Source organism: Scleropages formosus, chromosome 9 (assembly GCF_900964775.1).
Source record: "Scleropages formosus chromosome 9, fSclFor1.1, whole genome shotgun sequence".
Lineage (NCBI taxonomy): Eukaryota > Metazoa > Chordata > Actinopteri > Osteoglossiformes > Osteoglossidae > Scleropages > Scleropages formosus.
The window spans coordinates 12,100,197-12,121,055 of record NC_041814.1 but is presented as its reverse complement, the minus strand read 5'-3'; the positions used below and the strand labels follow the sequence as shown (position 1 = coordinate 12,121,055).

General features: G+C 46.9%; 1 protein-coding gene across 1 annotated transcript in view; it reads left to right on the top strand.

Annotated features, from left to right (window-relative positions):
- Positions 1–20,859, top strand: part of LOC114911310 (rho GTPase-activating protein SYDE2-like) — a 33,597-nt gene that overhangs the window by 5,752 nt on the left and 6,986 nt on the right. The window contains 3 exon segments of the mRNA XM_029255035.1: positions 7,185–7,826; positions 13,074–14,164; positions 16,766–16,892. Coding sequence (XP_029110868.1) covers positions 7,185–7,826; positions 13,074–14,164; positions 16,766–16,892 — 1,860 coding nt within the window.

Below are 20,859 nucleotides of genomic sequence, written 5' to 3'. Positions count from 1 at the left end.
TGATCTGCCAGTGAAACCCACGATGGGTCTGACAGCGTCCTCTCCGACCTGTCACCAGGAGGATCAAGAAATACTTTGACACGAAACCGTACGCCTTCACGTAATGGCAGAAGTGTCGCACTGATCTGAAATATAATAGCCATTGATGTAGTTTAGATGGGGGGTGCGGTGGCGCAATGGGTGGGACCGGGTCCCACTCTCCAGTGGGTCTGGGGTTCGAGTCCCGCTTGGGGTGCCTTGCGACGGACTGGCGTCCCGTCCTGGGTGTGTCCCCTCCCCCTCTGGCCCTACGCCCTGTGTTGCTGGGTTTGGCTCTGGTTCCCCGTGACCCCGTATGGGACAAGCGGTTCAGAAGGTGTGTGTGTGTAGTTTAGATCCTTTAAATAAGTGATGGGAACTCTATTGCTCCGCCATAGCTATACGAGGGAAGAGCGTTTCCTTTGTGGCATTTGTCACAGAAGCGAACGCCACGATATCCAGGACCGGTGAGCTCATGCGATCGCGGTTGGAAGGACATTTACGCCTTCCTGGCACCTGTTTGACACGCTTGACTGCGATGCCACACCGCCAGGCGAGCGCCGGCTTTGTTTTTGCCGCGCAACTGTCTGCCTTTGCTTGTTTGGCACCTCGGACAGAAGATTTCTTTCAAGAATGTAAACCTTCAGGTGATGATGGGGGGTGGGGGTGGGACCACTTGTTCGCACTGGGTGCGAAACAGCAGCTGGCATAGGGGCTGGAGCTGTCGTCTTACAGCCTGAAGGTTCCTGGTTCGAATCCTGCTGTGCTGTCAGTTGTACCCTTGAGGAAGGTACTTAGTATGAACTGTTCCTGTCAGTGCGGTCAATAAATCACTTAGCTTGCAGCCCTAAAACTGTCAGTGGCCGAGCACAAAGGTGTCTGCTAAATAAGTAATAAATGTGAACGATGCAAAGCCCACTGTGCTGTTTGATTAATATTTAATGAATGATAATTCTTATACAGCTGCTAATGATAATTCTTTGGAATATTTACATAAATGTAAATATTCCAAAGAATTATCATTAAACAAATTAAACTCAATATTCCAAAAAATTCAAAATATTCAAATTCAAATATTCCAAAATATTTAAGAAAAATCATTTAATTTAATTAAATGTTCCGAAAATTTTCTTATTGAAGAATTACATTTCATCAGATGCTTTATCCGAATCCTTCAGTGACCGTCTGTCGCTTGAAGGTATAGCCAATGGTATAGATATTTCATTTGTGAAAATAGTTAATTCGACACAGTAAGCGTTATTGTTCTGACAATGGTGTTCAGTCTCGGTTTTTTTTTTTTTTTTTTTTTTTTTTTTTGAACGTATAATGCACCCAGAAAATGCTTTTCAGAAAATTCTGGGGGCAGTGAAAAGCAGTTGCTTCCAAGACATTTAGAAAGTTCTCAGACCCAGTGAAGTTTCAACTGATTAGGCAGCTCGCGGAGTGAGACCATTCCCTTTGACTTTTTCCCTACAGTCTGACCGCAAGAAATCATTCATAGCCATTGTTGAAATTTCAAAAGATTATCGCAGAATGCGGACCGAGATTCCGATTCCTATTCGTTTCATTAGTTCTGTAGCTCGTATTTTAATAAACCACAAACTTTTCGATGTAGGCATGTTTATGGTGTCAAGGGTGAAGGTTGCTTCGGTTGTTTCTTTTAACTCCACGCAGTTTTAACTAGCTCCTCAATTTCAAGAGAAAATTTATCACTTTAATTAGCGCTTTCGTTTTCATCTTGAAGGGGGATGCGGTGGCACATTGGGTTTGGCTGGGTCCTGCTCTCCGGTGGGTCTGGGGTTCGAGTCCCGCTTGGGGTGCCTTGCAATGGACTGGCGTCCCGTCCTGGGTGTGTCCCCTCCCCCTCCAGCCTTATACCCTGTGTTGCTGGGTTTGGCTCCAATTTGCCACAGCCCTGCTCAGGACAAGCAGTTTCAGACACTTTTTTTTTTTTCTTCACCCTATAGTATTGTACATGAATCATTTACTTTCAATGAGGATAGAATTTTATTAGGTGCCTTTGTGTTTACACTGGGGTCACGATCCTCTTGGCACATTACGGCGCTCGGATGTGTCGGCGGCTCTCTTCCTTCCCTATTTGTTTATCCGTTTCTGAATGTGAAGAGGAGGAGGAGGCGACGGTAGTAAATTTTTACTTACAGCGTGGAATGCCTTACAGGCGAGAACATGCTCCTGGTATGTGGCGAGAAGCTTGCTTAGAGCTACTCGCTTCCTGTTGTGCGATGGCAGTCCACCACAAGCAAATGAAAATGTGCGAATGGCACGTTAATCACACGGTGAAACAGCTCTCATCTATGGTTTTCTGATTGCGTTTCTACGAAACAGGAAGTGGAGTGTGTGTGTGTGTGTGTGTGTGTGTGTGTGTGTGTGTGAGCTCTGACCTTGGCACCATACTCTCTGGAAATGGGGGGGTCCAATATGTGGCCTGGAGGCTGCCTGTGGGCCACAAGACCGTTTTGTAAAATTACTATATTCTGCACCTACTATAACTACTACACAGTTCCGCTAATACCGTGGTTACGGCTGTGTTTTTACCGATACAGTTAAACACACAGTCGAACGTACGGTGCGCCAAAATGAAATACAGCGAAACGATCACTTTTTCATTTTAGACATTTAAGATTCAGTGTGTCACATGCTGTGATTTTATGGCTACGATTTCGTTCCCGGGGCCCTCGAATCGGTTCGCGTTAATAACTGCGGCCCTTGGCAGGAAAAGGTTGGGCACTCTGCGGTGGACAAGCCGGGTCTCGCACCCTTGCTTCGGACGTGCCGGCGGAGTAACCAGGGCGGCGAGAGAGACGAGGGAAATGAGACGCTGTCTTTCAGCAGGAGGGGGTCCGCAGTGAGGTCGTCGCTGTCGCCGATGTCCTCTCGGGCAGCGTGGACCGTCTCGCGTCACACAAGGTGACTCGATGGGGAACGTCAGTCGTACTGCGTTGGACTGCAGTAAAGCTGCAGAGTTTACCAGTAATGCGGGTGTGATGGCACAGTGGGTTTGGCCCGTCTCTGCTCTCTGGCGGGTCTGGGGTTTGAGTCCCGCTTTGCCTTGCAATGGACTGGCGTCCCGTCCTGGGTGTGTCCCCTCCTCCCTCCAGCCTTGCGCCCTGTGTTGCTGGGTTAGGCTCTGGCTCGCTGTGACCCTGGCCGTGACAAGCGGTTTCGGTCAGTGTGTGCGTGTGTGTGTGTTTACCAGCAAGTTTGTGAGACCTCTCAAGTACAACAAAACAGTCCCTTTTTTGTGCGGGGGGGGAGTTCAACATCTGTCACGCGGAACACAGGGAGCCGGGATGGCTGAACCCAAGTGCAGCGTTGTTTGTCAGGAGATGAGGGATGAGGCAAGTTTTCGGTGTCGGGGACAGGCGAGGGGTCGGTCGATAGGCGGTCAGGGTCAGAGCGAAGATCCACGGACGAGGTCGGGGGACTTGGCGAAGGGTCGGTCGAACGGCGAACGGGACAGGAACGAGGATCCGTGGACGTGCTCGGGAAACGAAGCGAAGAGTCAAGAACCGGAGGACGTGAACGAAGAGCTAGCGATGCTTGTGAACGAAGTGTCACGGGAAAGGGCGGTTGTCCCTAGGGGTACGGGAGCTGAAGAGGGTCTTTATAAGGTGAGTGATTACTCATGAGTTAGTGCGGAGTCAGGTGTTGGTTGTTGCTTGTGCTGCGGGCGTGGACGTGACAACATCCCTCTCTAGGAGAGGGGAACAAATGAGCAGTCAAGCCACATGAATTGTTTCGAACTGGGGTGCAGGAAATCAGTGCCACAACTTGGCAAGGGTTTTTTTTTTTTTTTCTTCTTCTTTTGAAGAAACAACCGCGTTGTCCCCCGAATGCATCATACTAACACATTTATCTCCGAACCCGTTAAAAAAATAACGGCAGCTGGCACTGGGAACACAGCCCTGACTTGACACGCGGTAGAGGGACGCGTTGTGGCGGCACGGTCGCTGCCCCGATGCTGCCTGCTGTGTGTGACTCCATGACTCCATCCACCGCAAACACTCACGCTCAACTCTTCTGAGTCCGACACACCTGTAGAAGCGCCGCTGTCCCCTTTCCTCTTATTTTCTCCGGAACACGGCGTACGGAGCTTGGAGGAGAACTGTTTATTTTTCGTCACGATTTTCCTTCTCGGCTTTAACCGGATGACTTGTTTTTGATGAAGCCACTTCTGTTTCCAGAAAAACTAAACAAAAAAAAAAAAAAAGTTTACAGTAATCAGGCTGACTTTGTCGCTTAACGTACACTCGGTGAAGTACGGCCGTGTTATTACATCCTTTTACTTTATTGCTCGGAGGGAACATCCAATCCTGGTTTGAGCAGAAACGAAGGCCCTTCATTGCGGTGCCGAGAGTTAATTATCACCCGATCGCAGTGCCTTAGTGAAATGCTTCTGTCGCTCTGTAATTTAGGTTGAGTTTGTAGAATGTTTCCGTTCGGAAAGGAGAACTAATGATTAATGCGCCGAAGATTTAGTCTCGGATGGAGCGTGCATCCAACAACACGGCGCTGTGACCCTTCCTCGACGTGTCGGGGCAGAATCCTGCACGGCCTCTTCTTTCTTTGATATCTTAAGAGACATTATTGATGTCGCTTAAAGCTCCTGTTCGTCTTGAAAGCCGTACCTTGTAAACGCTCAATAAAAAGGATAATGTTCACTATTGTCTTTGCCCTCACATCACCTTGTCGTGAGCTCTGTGATCATCTGAAGTCATTTATCATAAGAAAAAAAAAAAACAAGCTCTCAGGAAATAAATGCTGGCTGTAATACAATTGCCAGCTGTTGAGAAAAAACTTTTTTTTTGGATGTAACTGAGTGTACCAAGTAACAGTTCTTTTTCTGTTTATACGGTGCTCCTTGAAAGAGAGTATGTGAACCCCTAGTGTCCCTTAATTTTACTACAAAATGGTTATTGGATGAGGGGGGGCACAGTGGTGTAGTGGATTGGCCTGGGTCCTGCTTCCCCGTGGGTCTGGGGTTCAAGTCCCGCTTGGGGTGCCTTGCGATGGACTGGCGTCCCGTCCTGGGCGCGTCACCTCCCCTTCCAGCCTTACATCCTGCGTTGCTGGGTCAGGCTCTGGTTCCCCGCGACCCCGTATGGAACAAGCGGTTCCGAAAATGTGTGTGTGGGTTATTGGATGAGAAGCAGTCCTTCTCATCCGACACAATAGGTGTGTGATGACCAATTCCATATGTTCGTTTACAGGAAATCATGCGTGTAGAAAAACGGAAGTGGTGCAGGTGCAAAAATAAGTGAACCCCAAGTTGCGCTGCTTAAACCAAGTAGGCGAGTAGAATCAGGGGTGTAAATCATAGTCATTCATTAATTGTTTAAGTTTATTTTAACATTTAAGATGTAGATTTTCTACAAGAATAATGAGCATTCTTATAGGGTTCACATACTTATGAGCACTACACACACATAGATTTGAGTATGCTTACTGGAAATTTTATTTTCCTCACACTTGGATTTCAGTTAACATGTCTGAGCAGGAAATCCTGCCATAAATCTTGCCAGCCCTTCAGCAATGCCCAGTGATATAGGATAGTATTGCCCAGGTGTACTCAAACTTTTGACTGTGCTGCATTTATGAATAATGCCCTTGTTTGTAGCTTGATCGTGCGTCTCTGGTTGGCAACGGTAGGTTGCATCCTACTGCGCGGCAGCGCCGTCCCCGGGCATGGACACACCGATCCGATGGCTCCCCTCACAGAGTCTCGGCCGCACGGCGCATCCCTCAACGCGGTCGGTCGGGGACCTTCGGCCGCCCGACGAAGCCGAGCAGAGCGCTGCGCAGGGCACAGCCGGCGCTCCTCGCTCAATCACGACTTACTTTGCTCACTTTGAAATCATATTTTGGCCGTTTTTCCTCTCATCCTCTGTTTTTCTTCCTCCAATTTACCGCGGATGTGAACTTTATCCCTCTCAGAGTCGACAGTCCTCCTTGTGCTTTGCGCAACTTTTTTTTTTTTTTTTTTTCCTTTCCTCAATTCACATGTTTCCTTAGTCAGGAAGTTATCCCCACAAAATTGTGCTTCTGAAGTGTGCCAGAGGCTTGCAGTACGTAATTGTAAGTTAGCATTTGCTGCAGAAGAAATGAAGCAAAACAAAAAACAGGTCCTGGTACTTTTCGCGGTGACGTGTGGAGCTTCGTCCGGTCTCGGCTACTTATTGATTAGACAAGTTGTGCATCCAAATTCGTATCCTTGCAGTAGTTTTTATGAAAAATTTTGTTGAAATACAACATGAGCATTTTGGGACAAAAACCATTTAATCATAAGATCAGTTGTACTTCAGAAAATATCACCAGTGTATTACTTATAATGTATGATTAGTTAGTAGACTATAACCTTAGACCTTGTGGAAAAATCTGAGAATAAAGCATAACGCAATGTGTTAATGAGTGTGTGCATTAATTGGTTTTATGACTGAATGGAAAGCATCCGACACCAAAACGGGATTTTCACAGAATATTCTGGTTGTTTTTGCATCTATATTTTATAAAAACGTTTATTGCACGGGGGGCGTGGTGGCGCAGTGGGTTGGACCGGGTCCCGCTCTCCGGTGGGTCTGGGGTTCGAGTCCCACTTGGGGTGCCTTGCGATGGACTGGCGTCCCGTCCTGGGTGTGTCCCCTCCCCCCTCCAGTCTTACGCCCTGAGTTGCCAGGTTAGGCTCTGGTTCCCCACGAGCCTGTATGAGACAAGCAGTTCAGAAAATGTGTGTGTGTTTATTGCATTGGATGTAACAAACATGAATAAAACCATGTTTCATGATACAACTGCAGTATGTTATGTAAATGAATTTAAAGAAGGTAATTCCCAGGCAATGCTAAGTAAATCTGTGTCAAAGAGTTAGCTGGGAGTACTTTTGTGTTTCGATGGGGGGAATTTAACTGGAGAGGACTCTTCTAGAAGTACTAAAGCTGGTGATGTGCACGGTTTCGCGTAGTAGGTGATGAAACGGGCCGATTAATTTTTGAGCGGACTTCGAGGTTAGCATTGCCTGGAAGTTTCTTAATGCTTTTCACCTGTGATCGAAAGAAGCGTTCGAGATGCCAGCCGATGTCTCTCGCCAGTAACGGCAGCGTCGCGCGAGCGTCCCTGTCCCGTTTCAAGACTTGAGTTGTTCTCTTTTGCAGCTCTGATTGAAAATGTTCACAGCCGCAGCGCGGCATCCGCGGAGGTCAGAAGCGGCAGGGCGAACGATTCCCGGCCCTCGCTCAACACCATCACCGTTTCCAAGAAACGAAACTGGCTCCAGCAGAGCTCTGGGAAGGGTCACGCTGCAGAGGATGGTCCTTCCGCGGTGGGGTCGGACGGCGGTCACGGCCAGGTGGCCGTCCCCGCAGCCCTTCCTTCGGAGTGCTTCCAGGTAAACTCCACCGTGCCCCAGGCAGCGCCTCCCAAACCGCCACGCCTACATGTGAGCGTGTCCCGCACTGCGGGACATGCCAGGAGCTCTCCGGCTCCCAAAGCCGTGGATTCAGCTGAGGAGAACGACGCGGACGATGAAGGCGAGATCTGGTACAACCCCATCCCTGAGGATGAGGAGCCAGAGGTGCTCCAGGCCCCGCGGAGGAGAGCAAGCGCCGGGGATTCGGCCGGGGCCGCGGGAGCCTCTCCCGCTGGACCGGAGGGTGCCGACGTGTGTCGAGCTGGCCCGGGGGGCGAGGCGAGCCAAGCGATTGCCGCGCATTCCACGGAGCCGACGCAGCTGCGCAGGCAGATGTTCGCGTGCAAGTCGGCGGCGGAGAACCCAGCTGCGAGGAACACAGCTCCAGGTACTGCGCGTTGCTTCCTGCTTCAGCACATGTTTCGTAGACATCAGGCTTTACGCCGTCTGCCGTTTATAGTGCTGTGAAAGTGAGCGCGGCGGTACGATGAGCTAATGCACTTAAAATTGCCGTGCAAAATAATACCTGCGAGGTTTGCAATGATTTAATTGCACTTAAATATGCTGTTTTGGGAGGGGGCGTGGTGGCGCAGTGGGTTGGACCACAGTCCTGCTCTCCGGTGGGTCTGGGGTTCGAGTCCCGCTTGGGGTGCCTTGCGACGGACTGGCGTCCCGTTCTGGGTGTGTCCCCTCCCCCTCCGGCCTTACGCCCTGTGTTGCCGGGTAGGCTCCGGTTCCCTGTGACCCCGTATGGGACAAGCGGTTCTGAAAATGTGTGTGTGTGTGTGTGTGTGTGTGTGTGTGTGTGTGTGTGTGTGTGTGTGTGTGTGTGTGTGTGTGTGTGTGTGTGTGTGTGCTGTTTTGGTGCGATGGTGATAATACCGAGGCACAATGCGAACAATGAACCGAAAAAGAATACAAAGTCTATGTACCATCACACACACATTTTCAGAACCGCTCGTCCCATACGGGGCCACGGAGAACCGGAGCCTACCCGGCAACCCAGGGCGTAAGGCCGGAGGGGGAGGGGACACACCCAGGACGGGACGCCAGTCCGCCGCAAGGCACCCCAAGCGGGACTCGAACCCCAGACCCACCGGAGAGCAGGACCCGGTCCAACCCACTGCGCCACCGCGCCCCCATGTACCATCACCAGTTTTGTAAATAAAGACTTTAGAAATTGTAATGAACTTTTACCACGTCTTATATTTAGGGTGCAATAAATCCTCGACAGACATAATTGTTGTTTGTCGTACGAGGGCAATGTTGCTCAGCAACCAGACATTACACTTTACCAGCAGGTTCAGCTATTCATCATGCCTGGTCCCTCCATTTTCTCAGGAAGGCCGAACACCTAACCCTACCTAACTGTGCTTTGGTAACATGGACATAATGTGTCATGAAAGCACCCACGTTGCTGTGGGTGGCATGGTGGCACGGTGAGTAGCGCTGCTGTCTCACAGAATCTGGGTGGCGCGAGAGGGCATGGGTTTGATTCCCCACTCGGCTCAGGTGGAGTTTACATGTTCTCCCTTTGGGTGTGCTCTGGTTCCCTCCTGCAGTGTAAGTCACCTTGCTGAATAAGGCGTGTGGGCTGATAACACTACGCAGAGTTCCTTGGACGTTGCTTTGGAGAAAAGTGTCTGCTAAATAAATATAAAATCGCTGTGAGAATGGGCTTGTGTTGTTCTTTCATGCAACTATTGTGGCTCTGTCATTTTCTCATACGCGAAGTCATTACGTGTTGTAGGTTGCATTAAGGAAAATACTTAACCGGGACCTGTCTCATTGAATGCCTTACATTTGCATTTACTCATTTAGCAGGTGTTTTTCTCCAAAGTGATACACATCACATAGAAAACACAATGTGTAGACAGTTGGGAAAAAAAGTGCCTTTAAATCTCGCCCGCAGTGGTACCTGCTGCAGCAGCACCTTCTGATGATGCAACTGATGTTTGCAAACACCGTATAAAAAGTCTGCGAGGTGGTAAATTGTGTGTGTGTGGATGTGGATGGGTGGGTGGGTATATATACACAGATAACCTTTATGCACATTTTTTGTAATGAAGGCTTTTCTTAGGTGCAAATAAATCCAAAAGGAAGATCGTACACCCTTTGGTCGCGTTAATAAAAATTGAATGATTCAATTTGGCGACAGTCTTCTAAGTGCAGAAATACTAATGTACCGAGATGCTGTTTATTTCCACATTATCTCTGGTTATGAAAGGAATTTGTTTGTTTCAGAAATCCTTGGCTGTGTTGACTTTGCGGTTACTCTTTCAGATGAACAGTACTAATGGTTCTCATAACAGCCCTTCAACAAAATTTCCTGTTATTTTACATCAAAGACAGTCTCGGCATTGTTTGTTAGGATAAACTATCCTTTCAGTAATTCTTGCTATCGCGGCGATGAACTGCGAGCAACATTTCGCATCCTCATCTCAACAGTCCAGCTTAGGCGAGCGGTTATAATCCTCCGTAGTGTCTGTCGGCATGCTGTGTGAGTCTCTCTGTGACACTTAGTTCAAGCGGATGATACCGCTGTCAATGGCTTTTACCGAACATCTCTGTACTTCTGTGATCCAGGTGCCTGCTGGGCGCGGGGCTTTGTCCAGCGGCTCATTTACTTTGCAGAACTGACGAATAACTGCCATTTGAAATGCCACCCTATTTGAATTAATCTACATTCATATTTCAACAGCAACCTTAATCCCTGGCACTTTTGGAATTGGTTTGCTGTCTGGCAGAGCACGAGGCCCGTGAAGGTCTGGAGGAAACGGTTCTGTCGTTGTACGGTATCGGTTCTAAGGTGTTGGGGATGGCTTTTATAACACTAGCATGGCTGCATGACTCCAGACTCACTAGCGTAGCAGGTGGCAGGCATGTGGACAATGCAACGGAAATGGATGAAAACCGTACGGATGCTTGACTTCTCCTGCAGGTCACAACACTATGCGTATTCAGCCACCAGGAAATGACTAGAGTTGCTCAAGAGGAACCTTGTTGGCCTTCGTGAGCTCCATTCAAAATGGACATGCGCTCTAGTTATGGAACTATATCTCATATTACTTTCAGCTGAGATTCTTCTTTTTTTATTATAGATTTGGGGTGACCAATAGCATATTGATTAGAGCTTTTCCTTGCAGTCAAAAGGACCCTTAACTGCTTCACAAAATTTCTTGGCTGTATGAAGGGAGTAAATCATTGTAACGCTATTTTTATTAAACATCTAACTTTTAAAGCAGGTTCCCATGGTTAGGTCAAAATTGGTATGTGATGTGTAGGACGTAATATGTAATTGATGAAGATCAGTCGGATAACTGATTCAGCACTGTCGATATCTATCGGATAACCACTTCTCCCATTGCAGCACTTGGACATTCATTGAAAACTGTAAACAGGTTTTTTTTTTTTTTTTTAAAAAAAAAAATAAGCTAGCTTGAGTGCCACCAACCCTGGCCTCATATGCACCTGTCTGGGCTGTCCCTTGTTAAATGCTATCATGGACTATGAATATGGCAGCTGATGTTTTGTCTGGACTGTCAGGGACATGGCCCACAGGGGTGGGTAGGGGGTCTGGAGAGACTCGTCAACACTTCTCCGGTTTCAGTAGATGAAACTGAGCTTCTTCAGCTCTCGCCTACCAATCTTGAGTTGAAGTCCTTTGAGTTAACATTTCAAGCTGTGAAACTGATCCTCGGGTGTGGGGGTTAGGTTTCCCTCCTCCTCCTGCTGATTTCCATTTGTTCTTCATACACAACTGAAGGAGCCGGCTAGATGTAGTTACCTATTTTGAGTTGGACCATATGTACCGTGCAGAAGGAAGCTATACACATTGGCGTTAAATAATCTGTTGAATCTAAATTGTTGCGGACTTTGTTGCATGAATGTTTGAGAGTCAGTATTACTTTGACAGTGCCTTGGATGACCTCCTGTCAACATTGTGCTCGTTCTGTAGATGGATATTACATGGAAAGTTGGGGTCTTGAGGAGACCCTAGCCACAGATGTTGTTTGGCATTTCCTGCTCTCTTTGCCTTCTGTTACTGTTTTAAGAGGGCCCTCTGGTCAGATCTGAAGAACAGATCTCCACCAGCTTCCTAGTTTCTAAATCTGCCCAAGTTATTGGCAGGAGGAGTGAAAAAGGAAATATTCGTGAAAGAAAGGGTCTAAACATGGCTGTGGTTTGTTAGGGAATGCTGCAGGACAGCCCCTTGCAGGACGGGGCTCGGCTTTGCAGGACAAGGGGTTCCTTTGTCCCTCCTCTGTCCGGACCCACGGCCAGACCCTCCTGCCAGAATAGCACAGCAGGCCCTCTGAAAATAGAGCTGCCCCTGTTGGCTGTCTGTGCCCCAGCTCGAAGCTGCGAAGAGGCAACAGAATCTCTTTGTTTTAAAAGTACAGCAGAATTGCGGTTAAAAACAAAAAATGGATGTGGAATTTTGCACACGTTACAATTTGAAATGACAAGGAGCATTTTTGAGAAGTCCCCAGTTGGTTGAAAAAAAAAGAAGTGATGATCACGGTACTGGAGTCTGCTTTACTGACCTTTGTGTGAGACTAACGCATCATATTTCAGCAGCATGTATGATTAACTGGGAAAAAAGCACAATATACGGCTTCCATCAATCCTGTTATCGTCATCAAGATCTCAATCCCTTTGTTGGCCTCAAGATCATTTTCATTGATTTGAGGCGGTTTTTTGCCTAATGATAAAGGATTAGATGTCTAATGAAGGTGGAAATCCTTTGACGGAAGCCAGCAAGAGAAATTCTTTTTTTTTTTTTTTTTTTTCAAATTTAATTAAGCAGTCATCTAGAGAAGTTGTGGTTTCTGATTGTACAAAATATGTTTTGCTCATTTAAATGGATCTTATTCTATGCCTTCAGTTGTTCTGAAAAGACAGGTGGGTTACTTTAGGATGACAGTCATAGTACTGAACAAAAGCTGTATAGCCTGGAGCGCTGTGGGAAGTGAATAATTTTCTTTTTCTAATAGAATATGAAATTGATGGAGGTTATGTAGAAGGCAAGAGCTGAGAAGCTTAGACTTTTTTCCCCCAAAGGATTTCTTTAGAGAAAGAATTAATCTCTTTGCTTTCCTAACTTTATAAAATAAAAAGGAACAAAACGTCAACTTCATGAGTGCTTTACAGTTGTTTTTCATGTTATAATAATGGCAACATTTTAGTACCATTTCATTTCAGAATGGATTAAGACATTTCCATGTTTTTAAAAAAAGCTACTTTTTTAATAAATTATCTACAGTCTAATTTGAATGTAATTTACATTTATTCATTTAGCTGATGCTTTTCTCCAAAGCAATTTACAGTATTAAGGTTACAATTATTTACCCATTTTTACAGCTGGGTAATTTTTTTTTACTGGAGTAATTTAAGGTAAGTGTCTTGCTCAAGGGTACTACAGTGAGAGGTGGGGAGCAAACCTGTGACCTTCAGATCCAAAGACAGTAACTCTTACCCCTACGCTACCGGCTATAATAAAACCTACTTGGAGTGTTAACTGTGCTGCAGTAACAAACAATTTTCGGTATGAAAGAACTTGTGCGTAATGAAGCACACCATGGATACGAGTGTGTTAACTCTGACTTTTTTGTGTTTCTCCGTGTTTCCCCAGATGACATTGAATTGTCCAGCTCTGGGTTTTCTCCTCCATCTAGTCCGAACCCGGCAAAGAAGGGCAGCTCCATTAACTGGTCGTTCCCAGACAAAATCAAATCTCCACGCACGGTGAGGAAGCTGTCTATGAAAATGAAGAAGCTGCCGGAGCTCAGCAGAAAGCTGAGCGTGAAAGGTACCTGCAACAGCACCCAGCCAGAGCTGCGGACTCTTTCTGCAAAGTCTGGTGTGGAAACCGTCCAGGGTCCCCCACAGCATTCTCCTCGAGGAGGCCAAACTGCAGCCAGCAGGAATGTCATTTCACGCTACCACCTGGACAGCAGTGTATCCACACAGCACAGTTACAGCAAGAAGAAAAATGGTGGTGGCTCCAAGTCTGCCAGTAAAGGGGGCTACCTCAGCGATGGTGACTCCCCAGAGCTGGTGGCTAAGTCAGGAAAGCATGGCCCCGAGGGCAAGACTGGGAAAAGCAAGGAGCCTCCAGCCAACAGCAGCCCGAAGCTGCATGGCACAGAGTTGGACATCGACGCTTTCCGGCATTACTGCTTTGTAGACCAGCCCAAGTTTGGGCAGTACATTTCAGGCCTCATGAACTTGCACTTCTATGGGGCAGAGGATCTGAAGCCACCACGCATTGACTCTCGTGATGTTTACTGTGCCATCCAGGTGGATTGTGTCAATAAGGCACGCACAGCTCTGCTGACTTGCAGGACCACCTTCCTGGACATGGACCACACCTTCAATATTGAGCTTGAGAATGCTCAGCACCTGAAATTGGTCGTTTTCAGTTGGGAGCCCACTCCTCGAAAGAACCGTGTCTGTTGTCATGGCACTGTGGTCCTGCCCACACTCTTCAGGGTTGCGAAGACCCACCAGCTAGCTGTCAAGCTGGAGCCTCGTGGCGTCATCTATGTGAAGCTCAACCTGATGGAGCAGTGGCAGAACTCTCTTGATGGGCCTGATGTGGATCAGGAGCCCCAAGTGTTTGGGGTGGAGGCATGGAAGGTGGTGGAGCGGGAGAATGTAGGGCTCATGGTGCCCCTGATAATTGAAAAGTGCATTACTGAGATTGAAAAGAGAGGCTGCCAGGTGAGCACAAAGACGGCACTCTGAAACCAAGAGCTCAGGCTTGTACAGGTGGTCCTCGGGTTATGGCATGTATGACGGACAACGGCCGTCCGGATAACCTCATTATATTGTTTTTCGAGGGCTGACATTTGGTCGTAAAGTGTAATGTCGACCGCTCCGTCTGCTGCAAAATAGCATAGGCTGGCTGCCATATTTGTTATTCTTTGGTTCTCAGTCGGTGTTTGGGTGTCTAGCAGCAATCGCAGTTTGTGTACAGAAACGTTGTTTGTTTAAAGAACTTGTCCCTTGTGATTCCATTCAAGTTCATTTTTATTTACAGTTAGCAAGCAAGAACATGAGTGTTCTAGTGATGCTTTAAAGAGAATGTGAAAGACAGTATTTAAAAGCGAAAATAATGTAGCCAAGAAAGTATAATACTGTACTGTGTTTATATTGTATGTTAGATCTTCTTTACTGATTTCAATACTATTATATAACGTTAATAATTTATGTATCCCGATGGTTAATGTGAGGGCATTCATGACTCATGACAGCGCTGTCAGAACGGAACCCCATCATAAATCGAGGACCACCTGCGCTGGCCTTCCTTCTCGAACCGAAATGAAAAATGCGCTTTCGTTACTCTATACCCTCCCACTCACTTTCGCTAGGCTGCTGTAGAAGTCAGGTCTTGCTGTACCAGAGCTGTTACAGCTCAGTGCTGGCTTTTTTTTTTAAAGGCGGTAGTAGTTTTAACTTAAGGGGAAGGCTGGCGAGGACTCCTGGACCGAACCCTGCAGTAAGTTGCGTAGCTGCCTAGGGTCATTCGGTTGGACTCTGCACGATTTTAAGTTGTGCTGAAGGAGGTTTCCAGTGTGTGGGAGCCTCTGTGTCGTGCGGGGGGAGCGGTTGACGTTTTTGGCCCGGCGACTGTAGCGTGGGCTAGAGCATGTCCGAGAGAGCGAACAAACACGCCAGTCCGCATTCAGTCGTCCGCTTGGAAGGCATGGCAATCAAAACGAGCTCCCGGCTTTCGCTGCTCCCAATTAGTGAGGACGGCCGCAATAAACGCGCCTGGTCGCCGCTCGGGTGCCATCCGGCTGCCCTGAGCTGTTCGTCATTTGCACGCGGGACGGTTTTGTCAACATGTTCTCCCCGTGCGACGAGGACGCCCTTCAGGCCTGGCGCTCGCAGCTGCTGCGTAGCGTGGCAGCCGCAGGGTGCTATCAAAGCGATAGCGGCCCTCGGCTTGGCCCCTCCGGCCCTGCGTCTGAGCTGGGAAAGGATCAGCGGTAGATTAAGAGGAATTTACAGCATGTGTCACAAAGGCACGCAGAGCAGACATGCTTGAACGTTCTTAAGTGTAAAATCGCGGCCGGGAGTCAATTTGGGTCTCTGTTAAAAAGCAAGACGCGCGTCTCTCGGGGCCGGGAAATCCGAAGAGTCGGATTGCCGTGAAAATACGAGGGATGCCTGCGGCCGTTACGACGTTTGATGTTTTCTCACTCCTCAAATAGTCCTGTGTTTCCGAGGCTTGCGAGGCCTACGTGTCTGGTGTGTATTTAAACACAGTGCGTGCTGGCAGCGCAGGTTTAGTCTGAGACCCGCTTTTCGAGCTGGGGAGGAAAACAAACAAGATCAGATCAGGCGAGAATATAGGTTAGGAGGGGAAGAAAAACAGCCCCCCCAAAAAAAAAAAAAAAAAACACAGTCAAACACTACGTACCATTGATCCAGAATATGACATTCCTGCCAGATGTTTGTGGCGCTGTGGCATTTCATGACATGCAATAAAACATTTAGTGAATCGGTATAAAAAGAGTTTACAGAAAGGAATCTAAAGTTATTTTGATCGTAGCGCTGCCGTTTCGGATTGGTCGCGTTTATTTCGTGAACTTGAAAAAGCTGGCCTTCGGAAATGTGTAGGTTTGGAAGATCGGCGCTACGTTGGCATCGTGTCTCTTTCCGCACAGTCCTCCGCTTGTCAGAGCGTCCGAGGGCTGCTCTCGGGAAGGAACAGTTGAGCACGGCAAACCTTTCTCTTCTCTCTGATTTATGTGCTGATATGATACACTTTCCTATTGTTGATATACATCTATTCTATGCTGGAATAGGATATTATTTCTATTAGAGAACAATATAGTTGTCGCCGAAAAAAAAAAAATCTTCACTCGGAACAGTGTCCGCAAAGACGAACCCATTTTGCAAATTTTCTGTGAAATACCGTACAAGGGTTTCCATCGCTTCTTTGAAATGACCTTAAACTGTGAACATTAAAGGTTTTACAAAGAATCCTAACAAAACTCTGTCGAGATTTAAAAAAGCTATTTTGCTTTAATGAAGTGTGAGTATATTGTTATCATAGGGGTTAGGGCTGCTGTCTTGGGCCCCAAAGGTTGTAGGTTTGAATCTCACCCCTAGCTGTGGTACCCATGAGCAAGATACTTACCCTAAAATTCCCCAGCTGCATAAATTTGTAAGTAACTTGACATTATAAGTCACTTTGGAGGAAAGTGTCAGCTAAGTAAATAAATGTATTTGTAGAAGAAGCCCTTAAAAGAGCAGCACCTGGTGAGGGGCAGGTGTTGGGTGACTTGGCTAAAGATGCATGTTCGTGACCAGGTGGTGGGTCTCTACCGTCTCTGTGGCTCGGCGGCCGTGAAGAAGGAGCTGCGCGAGGCCTTTGAGAGGGACAGTCGGCTCGTGGAGCTCTCGGAGAACCAGTACCCAGACATCAACGTCATCACAGGTACAGGCCTGACACCCGGCAACAAACAGGTCTGCAGTAAAGAAAAGTCACATTAATAACATTAAAATTGCCCAGATGGTATTGCAAAGCAAATGTTTTGTTTTATTTTTATTTTTTTAATATGGAAGCTAAAAAAAGAAATAACGTTATGCACATGTGCTAATTCTGTATGTTCGTATTTGCATATAAAATCTTTTTAAATGCTTGTTTGTGATCTGCTGCAAGCATTTTTAATCGGTGAAAAATGTCAATACCGTAATGTATTTCACGGTACGACTAGCTGTAAAAGGAAAATGTGTTTCAGTGAAGTTGGTCGGTGTGCTAGATGCTCAGGAGGTGAGTTCATGTAATTAGTGTATTCATGTTAGCAGTTCTTCACGTAAACTGATGAATGGCATGAAAACTAAAATATTGTTGTAGTTTTGAAATAGGTTTTAATAATCCGTGCTGTGTATGATTTGAACACCGTAAACTGAAACAATGCCATGTTTTTAAAACGTTTTCCATGGAAAGAAAGTCAGTTGTGAACGGCGTAACTTTTCGGGTCGGTAGGATACATGGATATTTCCAAGCGCGTGCGAAGCATTAGGGTTTGCGCTTGAGTCAGGAGACACGACTCTGTATTTTACCGTTTGTTCTGTTATTGGGCAGCACTGTAGCGCCGAGAGTAGTGTTGGCTTCTCACGGCACCTGGACGGTGTACTTGGACATGGGTTTGAATCCAGTTGTCTGTGTCTGGTGTTTCCATGTTCTCTCCGAGTTTCCTCCCACAGTCCAAAGACATCTATTTCAACTGAATTTAGGACTCTAATTCACCCATTGTGTGTGTGAGACATTTCTCTGCTGTAAAAATGGATGAATGACTGGAGAACTTCTGGAGCAATGCCCAGCAGGCGGCATAGTGGTTTAGAGCCGCTGCCTCTGATCTCGGACATCACGGGTTTAAATCCCCCCTCCTCGTGTAGCGCCCTCAAGCGCGGTACTTATCCTAAATTTCTCCGGTAAACGTAATCCTGCCGTATAAATGGGAAAATGACTCGAAGTAGCTTAATATTGTAATGCACTGGGGAACCAAGTCAGCTGAATGAATAAATGTAAATACAGAAGAGTGTGATATGAATACGTTTTTACACCGTACCGTGTTTTGATTGAGCAATAACGACTCTTGCTGTTGACTGTTTTTCTCAGGTATTGTTGAGAGTCCACAAGTGTGTGCCCGTCCTGACAAATGTCTTATCTTTTCTTTAAAAAAAAAAAAAAAAACATAAAACATTCCACTTAGGGTTTCTCCTGTCAGGCCTTGCCGAGGCTTGAAATGAGTGTCCTGACATGAACCAAATTGCATTGAAGTAATTTTTATCTCCAGGTTCAGACATGCCATCTTACCTATCTCCTGACCATCGAAGGTCACCTGAGACTATTTAACAAGGCTCAAGGAGTTCTTCAACTCCTGACCTGAGCTGGAAGGAGCCCAACGCAGTCAGTTACCAGCTGCTTGTATGAATACAGCTATTTATGTTCCAGTCAACACTTGGCTCTCAAGCTGTTCCCACTTTTTTTGTTATACTGTTCAAAACAGACCTCCTTTTTTTTTTTTTTTTGGCAGCCTTTATCTGTGGAGTTAATTATCTATGAAGAGTTATCAAAAAGCCGGATTGTTTACAGGCTCGAGCAGTCAGGCATTCCTTGCCACGCAGCGACGGGAACAGCGAGAATCAGGCTTGTGTTATGTTGTTATTTTCAGGAAAATGGAAACATGATGGGGGCTGAAAGCTGTGGGCTCTTGTTGGGTTTTTTTTTTTTTTTTTTTTTTTAGAAGAGGCTGACTAAACTGATCCTGTATCATGTCCGCTTTGATCCACATGAATTTGCATGTCAGGGTAAAGAACACAGTTTACGGTTGAGCGGGCCCGAAAAAAGGCCCCGCACCAACACGGATTGTTGGTTTCGCTTGCTGTCTAAATTTGCTCTGCGAAGCGAGTGCTTTTGGAGGTGGATGGAGGGGAGGGCTTTGGGGCTTGTTTGAGCTAATAAGCAGGAGAAGTCGGAGGAGAGCCGCGGTGCCGTGTGTCACGTGGCTCATCGAGAAAACAGAAACGCAGAAAGAGATTAGCACGAGTCAAAGTTCAGACCGGAGCTGGCAAAACATGTGGTGTGTGTGTGTGTGTGTATGGGGGGTTGTTCTAGATTGTAGCTTGGAGTCGCATGTGGTTCAGCGACTGTGGCCCTAGATTTTTCGTAAAAAAAATTGGTTTGTTTAAATCCTAAATGATTTAAAATGATTCCGCAGCTTGAAGGTTAACACGAAGTGTTACTCAAAATATAACGGCTTTGGATAAAGGGATGTCTAAGTAACAGCAAATACAGCACCTCTTTCACGTCCACTTCTTCCCTGATCTTTTAAGCGCGTGATGAACGTATACATGTTTACGTTTCATAATTGTGTGATTAGAAGTCGTCGAATAACGGATAAACCTTTACGCAGCTACTTGGGTGACAAATACTGCTTCATATGGTAGAATCTGACAAATGGACTCTGCTCCAGAATCACGTGTCTGCTTCCAAATCTCTCCTTCTGTTGGCGCAATGCACTCGTTCTATTTCTCCCCGAGATGTACTTCGTTTTGGAGAATGGCGTGTGGGAAATGAATGGATGTAAGCGTAGCTGCAAATATATAATTAATTTGATTTGACGTGCAGTGCGCGAACTCCAGATAAGACGCAATTTGAATAAATCTGCCGGAGACGCAAGCTCGGGCTCGCAGGCTTTGAGTTGCACAGATGACTTAGCAGCCATGTGTGGGGTCACCTGCGGATTGTTAATTGAATCGCTGTTGTTGACTTGTCTCCGATGTTTCCCGGGAGATTTTCGGTCCTTGCGTTCGGGTCCCCCGCTGGCCTTCGCTGACCTTCGGACTTATCCGGGGAGAGCAGATGGAAGCACCGTGTCCTAGAGATCCCGCTATGCAGATGGCTAGAACGGCCTGATTTGTAGCCCTCGTGTATTTCCCCGGTAATGTTCCACCTTTACCTTGCCGAAACGTGCAAGGTAGAGCTGTTTAATGTTCAGCAGGCACTGCTTGTCAGAGTTACGTGCATTTTAGGCTCTGAAATTCTCTGTATCCTTGCTGTCACTGTGCAAAAGGATCCTACTGGAAGTTATATTTTTGGTTTGCGATGGCAGATGTCGCTTCCTGTAACAGAAAATCCGGTCTGTGAAACTGCGGGCCGTGGACAGAGGGATTCATCAGGGTCTGTCACAAAGCCAAAATCAAAAAGCCAGAGAAACAGAGGAAAATAATCTAGACTAAATATATTTTGAACAAGGCAGAAATGGAGCTGATCAGAAATGGTTTTAAATTCTTTCTCTCTTTTTTTTTTTCTTTTTAATACGTCGGAGTGCTTTCGAGCGCTGGAGTTTAGATGGCGGTGGGGACTTTCACAGTCTGTCGCACCCCCAACCACAGCGATCGCCATGCAGCGCACACCACCCCGTTAAGACACGGAAAGTCATTAACAAGCGGCCCCTTTGTTTCCAAACAAACACAGATGGTATTTGTCTCATGCATTGGGATTAACTGAACGGCAGGCTGGCAAAGAGGCACCCGCGCTTACAAAGAGGTACAAATTGCGTGGGTGTCATAATCGCACGCGAGGCACTGGTTGTCAGGGGAGGGCTGGGGATTGAGGTTATTCCATTCCCAGTTAGTGGCTCTGAACAAATTCCCATCTGTTTTTCGGGAGGTTCCGCATTTCGTTTCCTTCGTGTGAAGTTGGCAGCGGGTCTCGGTGCAGGATGGCATTGGGGTCAGCGGTGACAAAAGCAAGCAGTTCACCTCTCTGCCACCACATGAAGAACACATTCTTTAAGTGACCCTTGGTTACACACCAGCGGCTGTACCTGTATTTAGAACAGGTGAAGCACGAATGCCATACAGTACTCGCAATCTAGATTAAAAATATATTA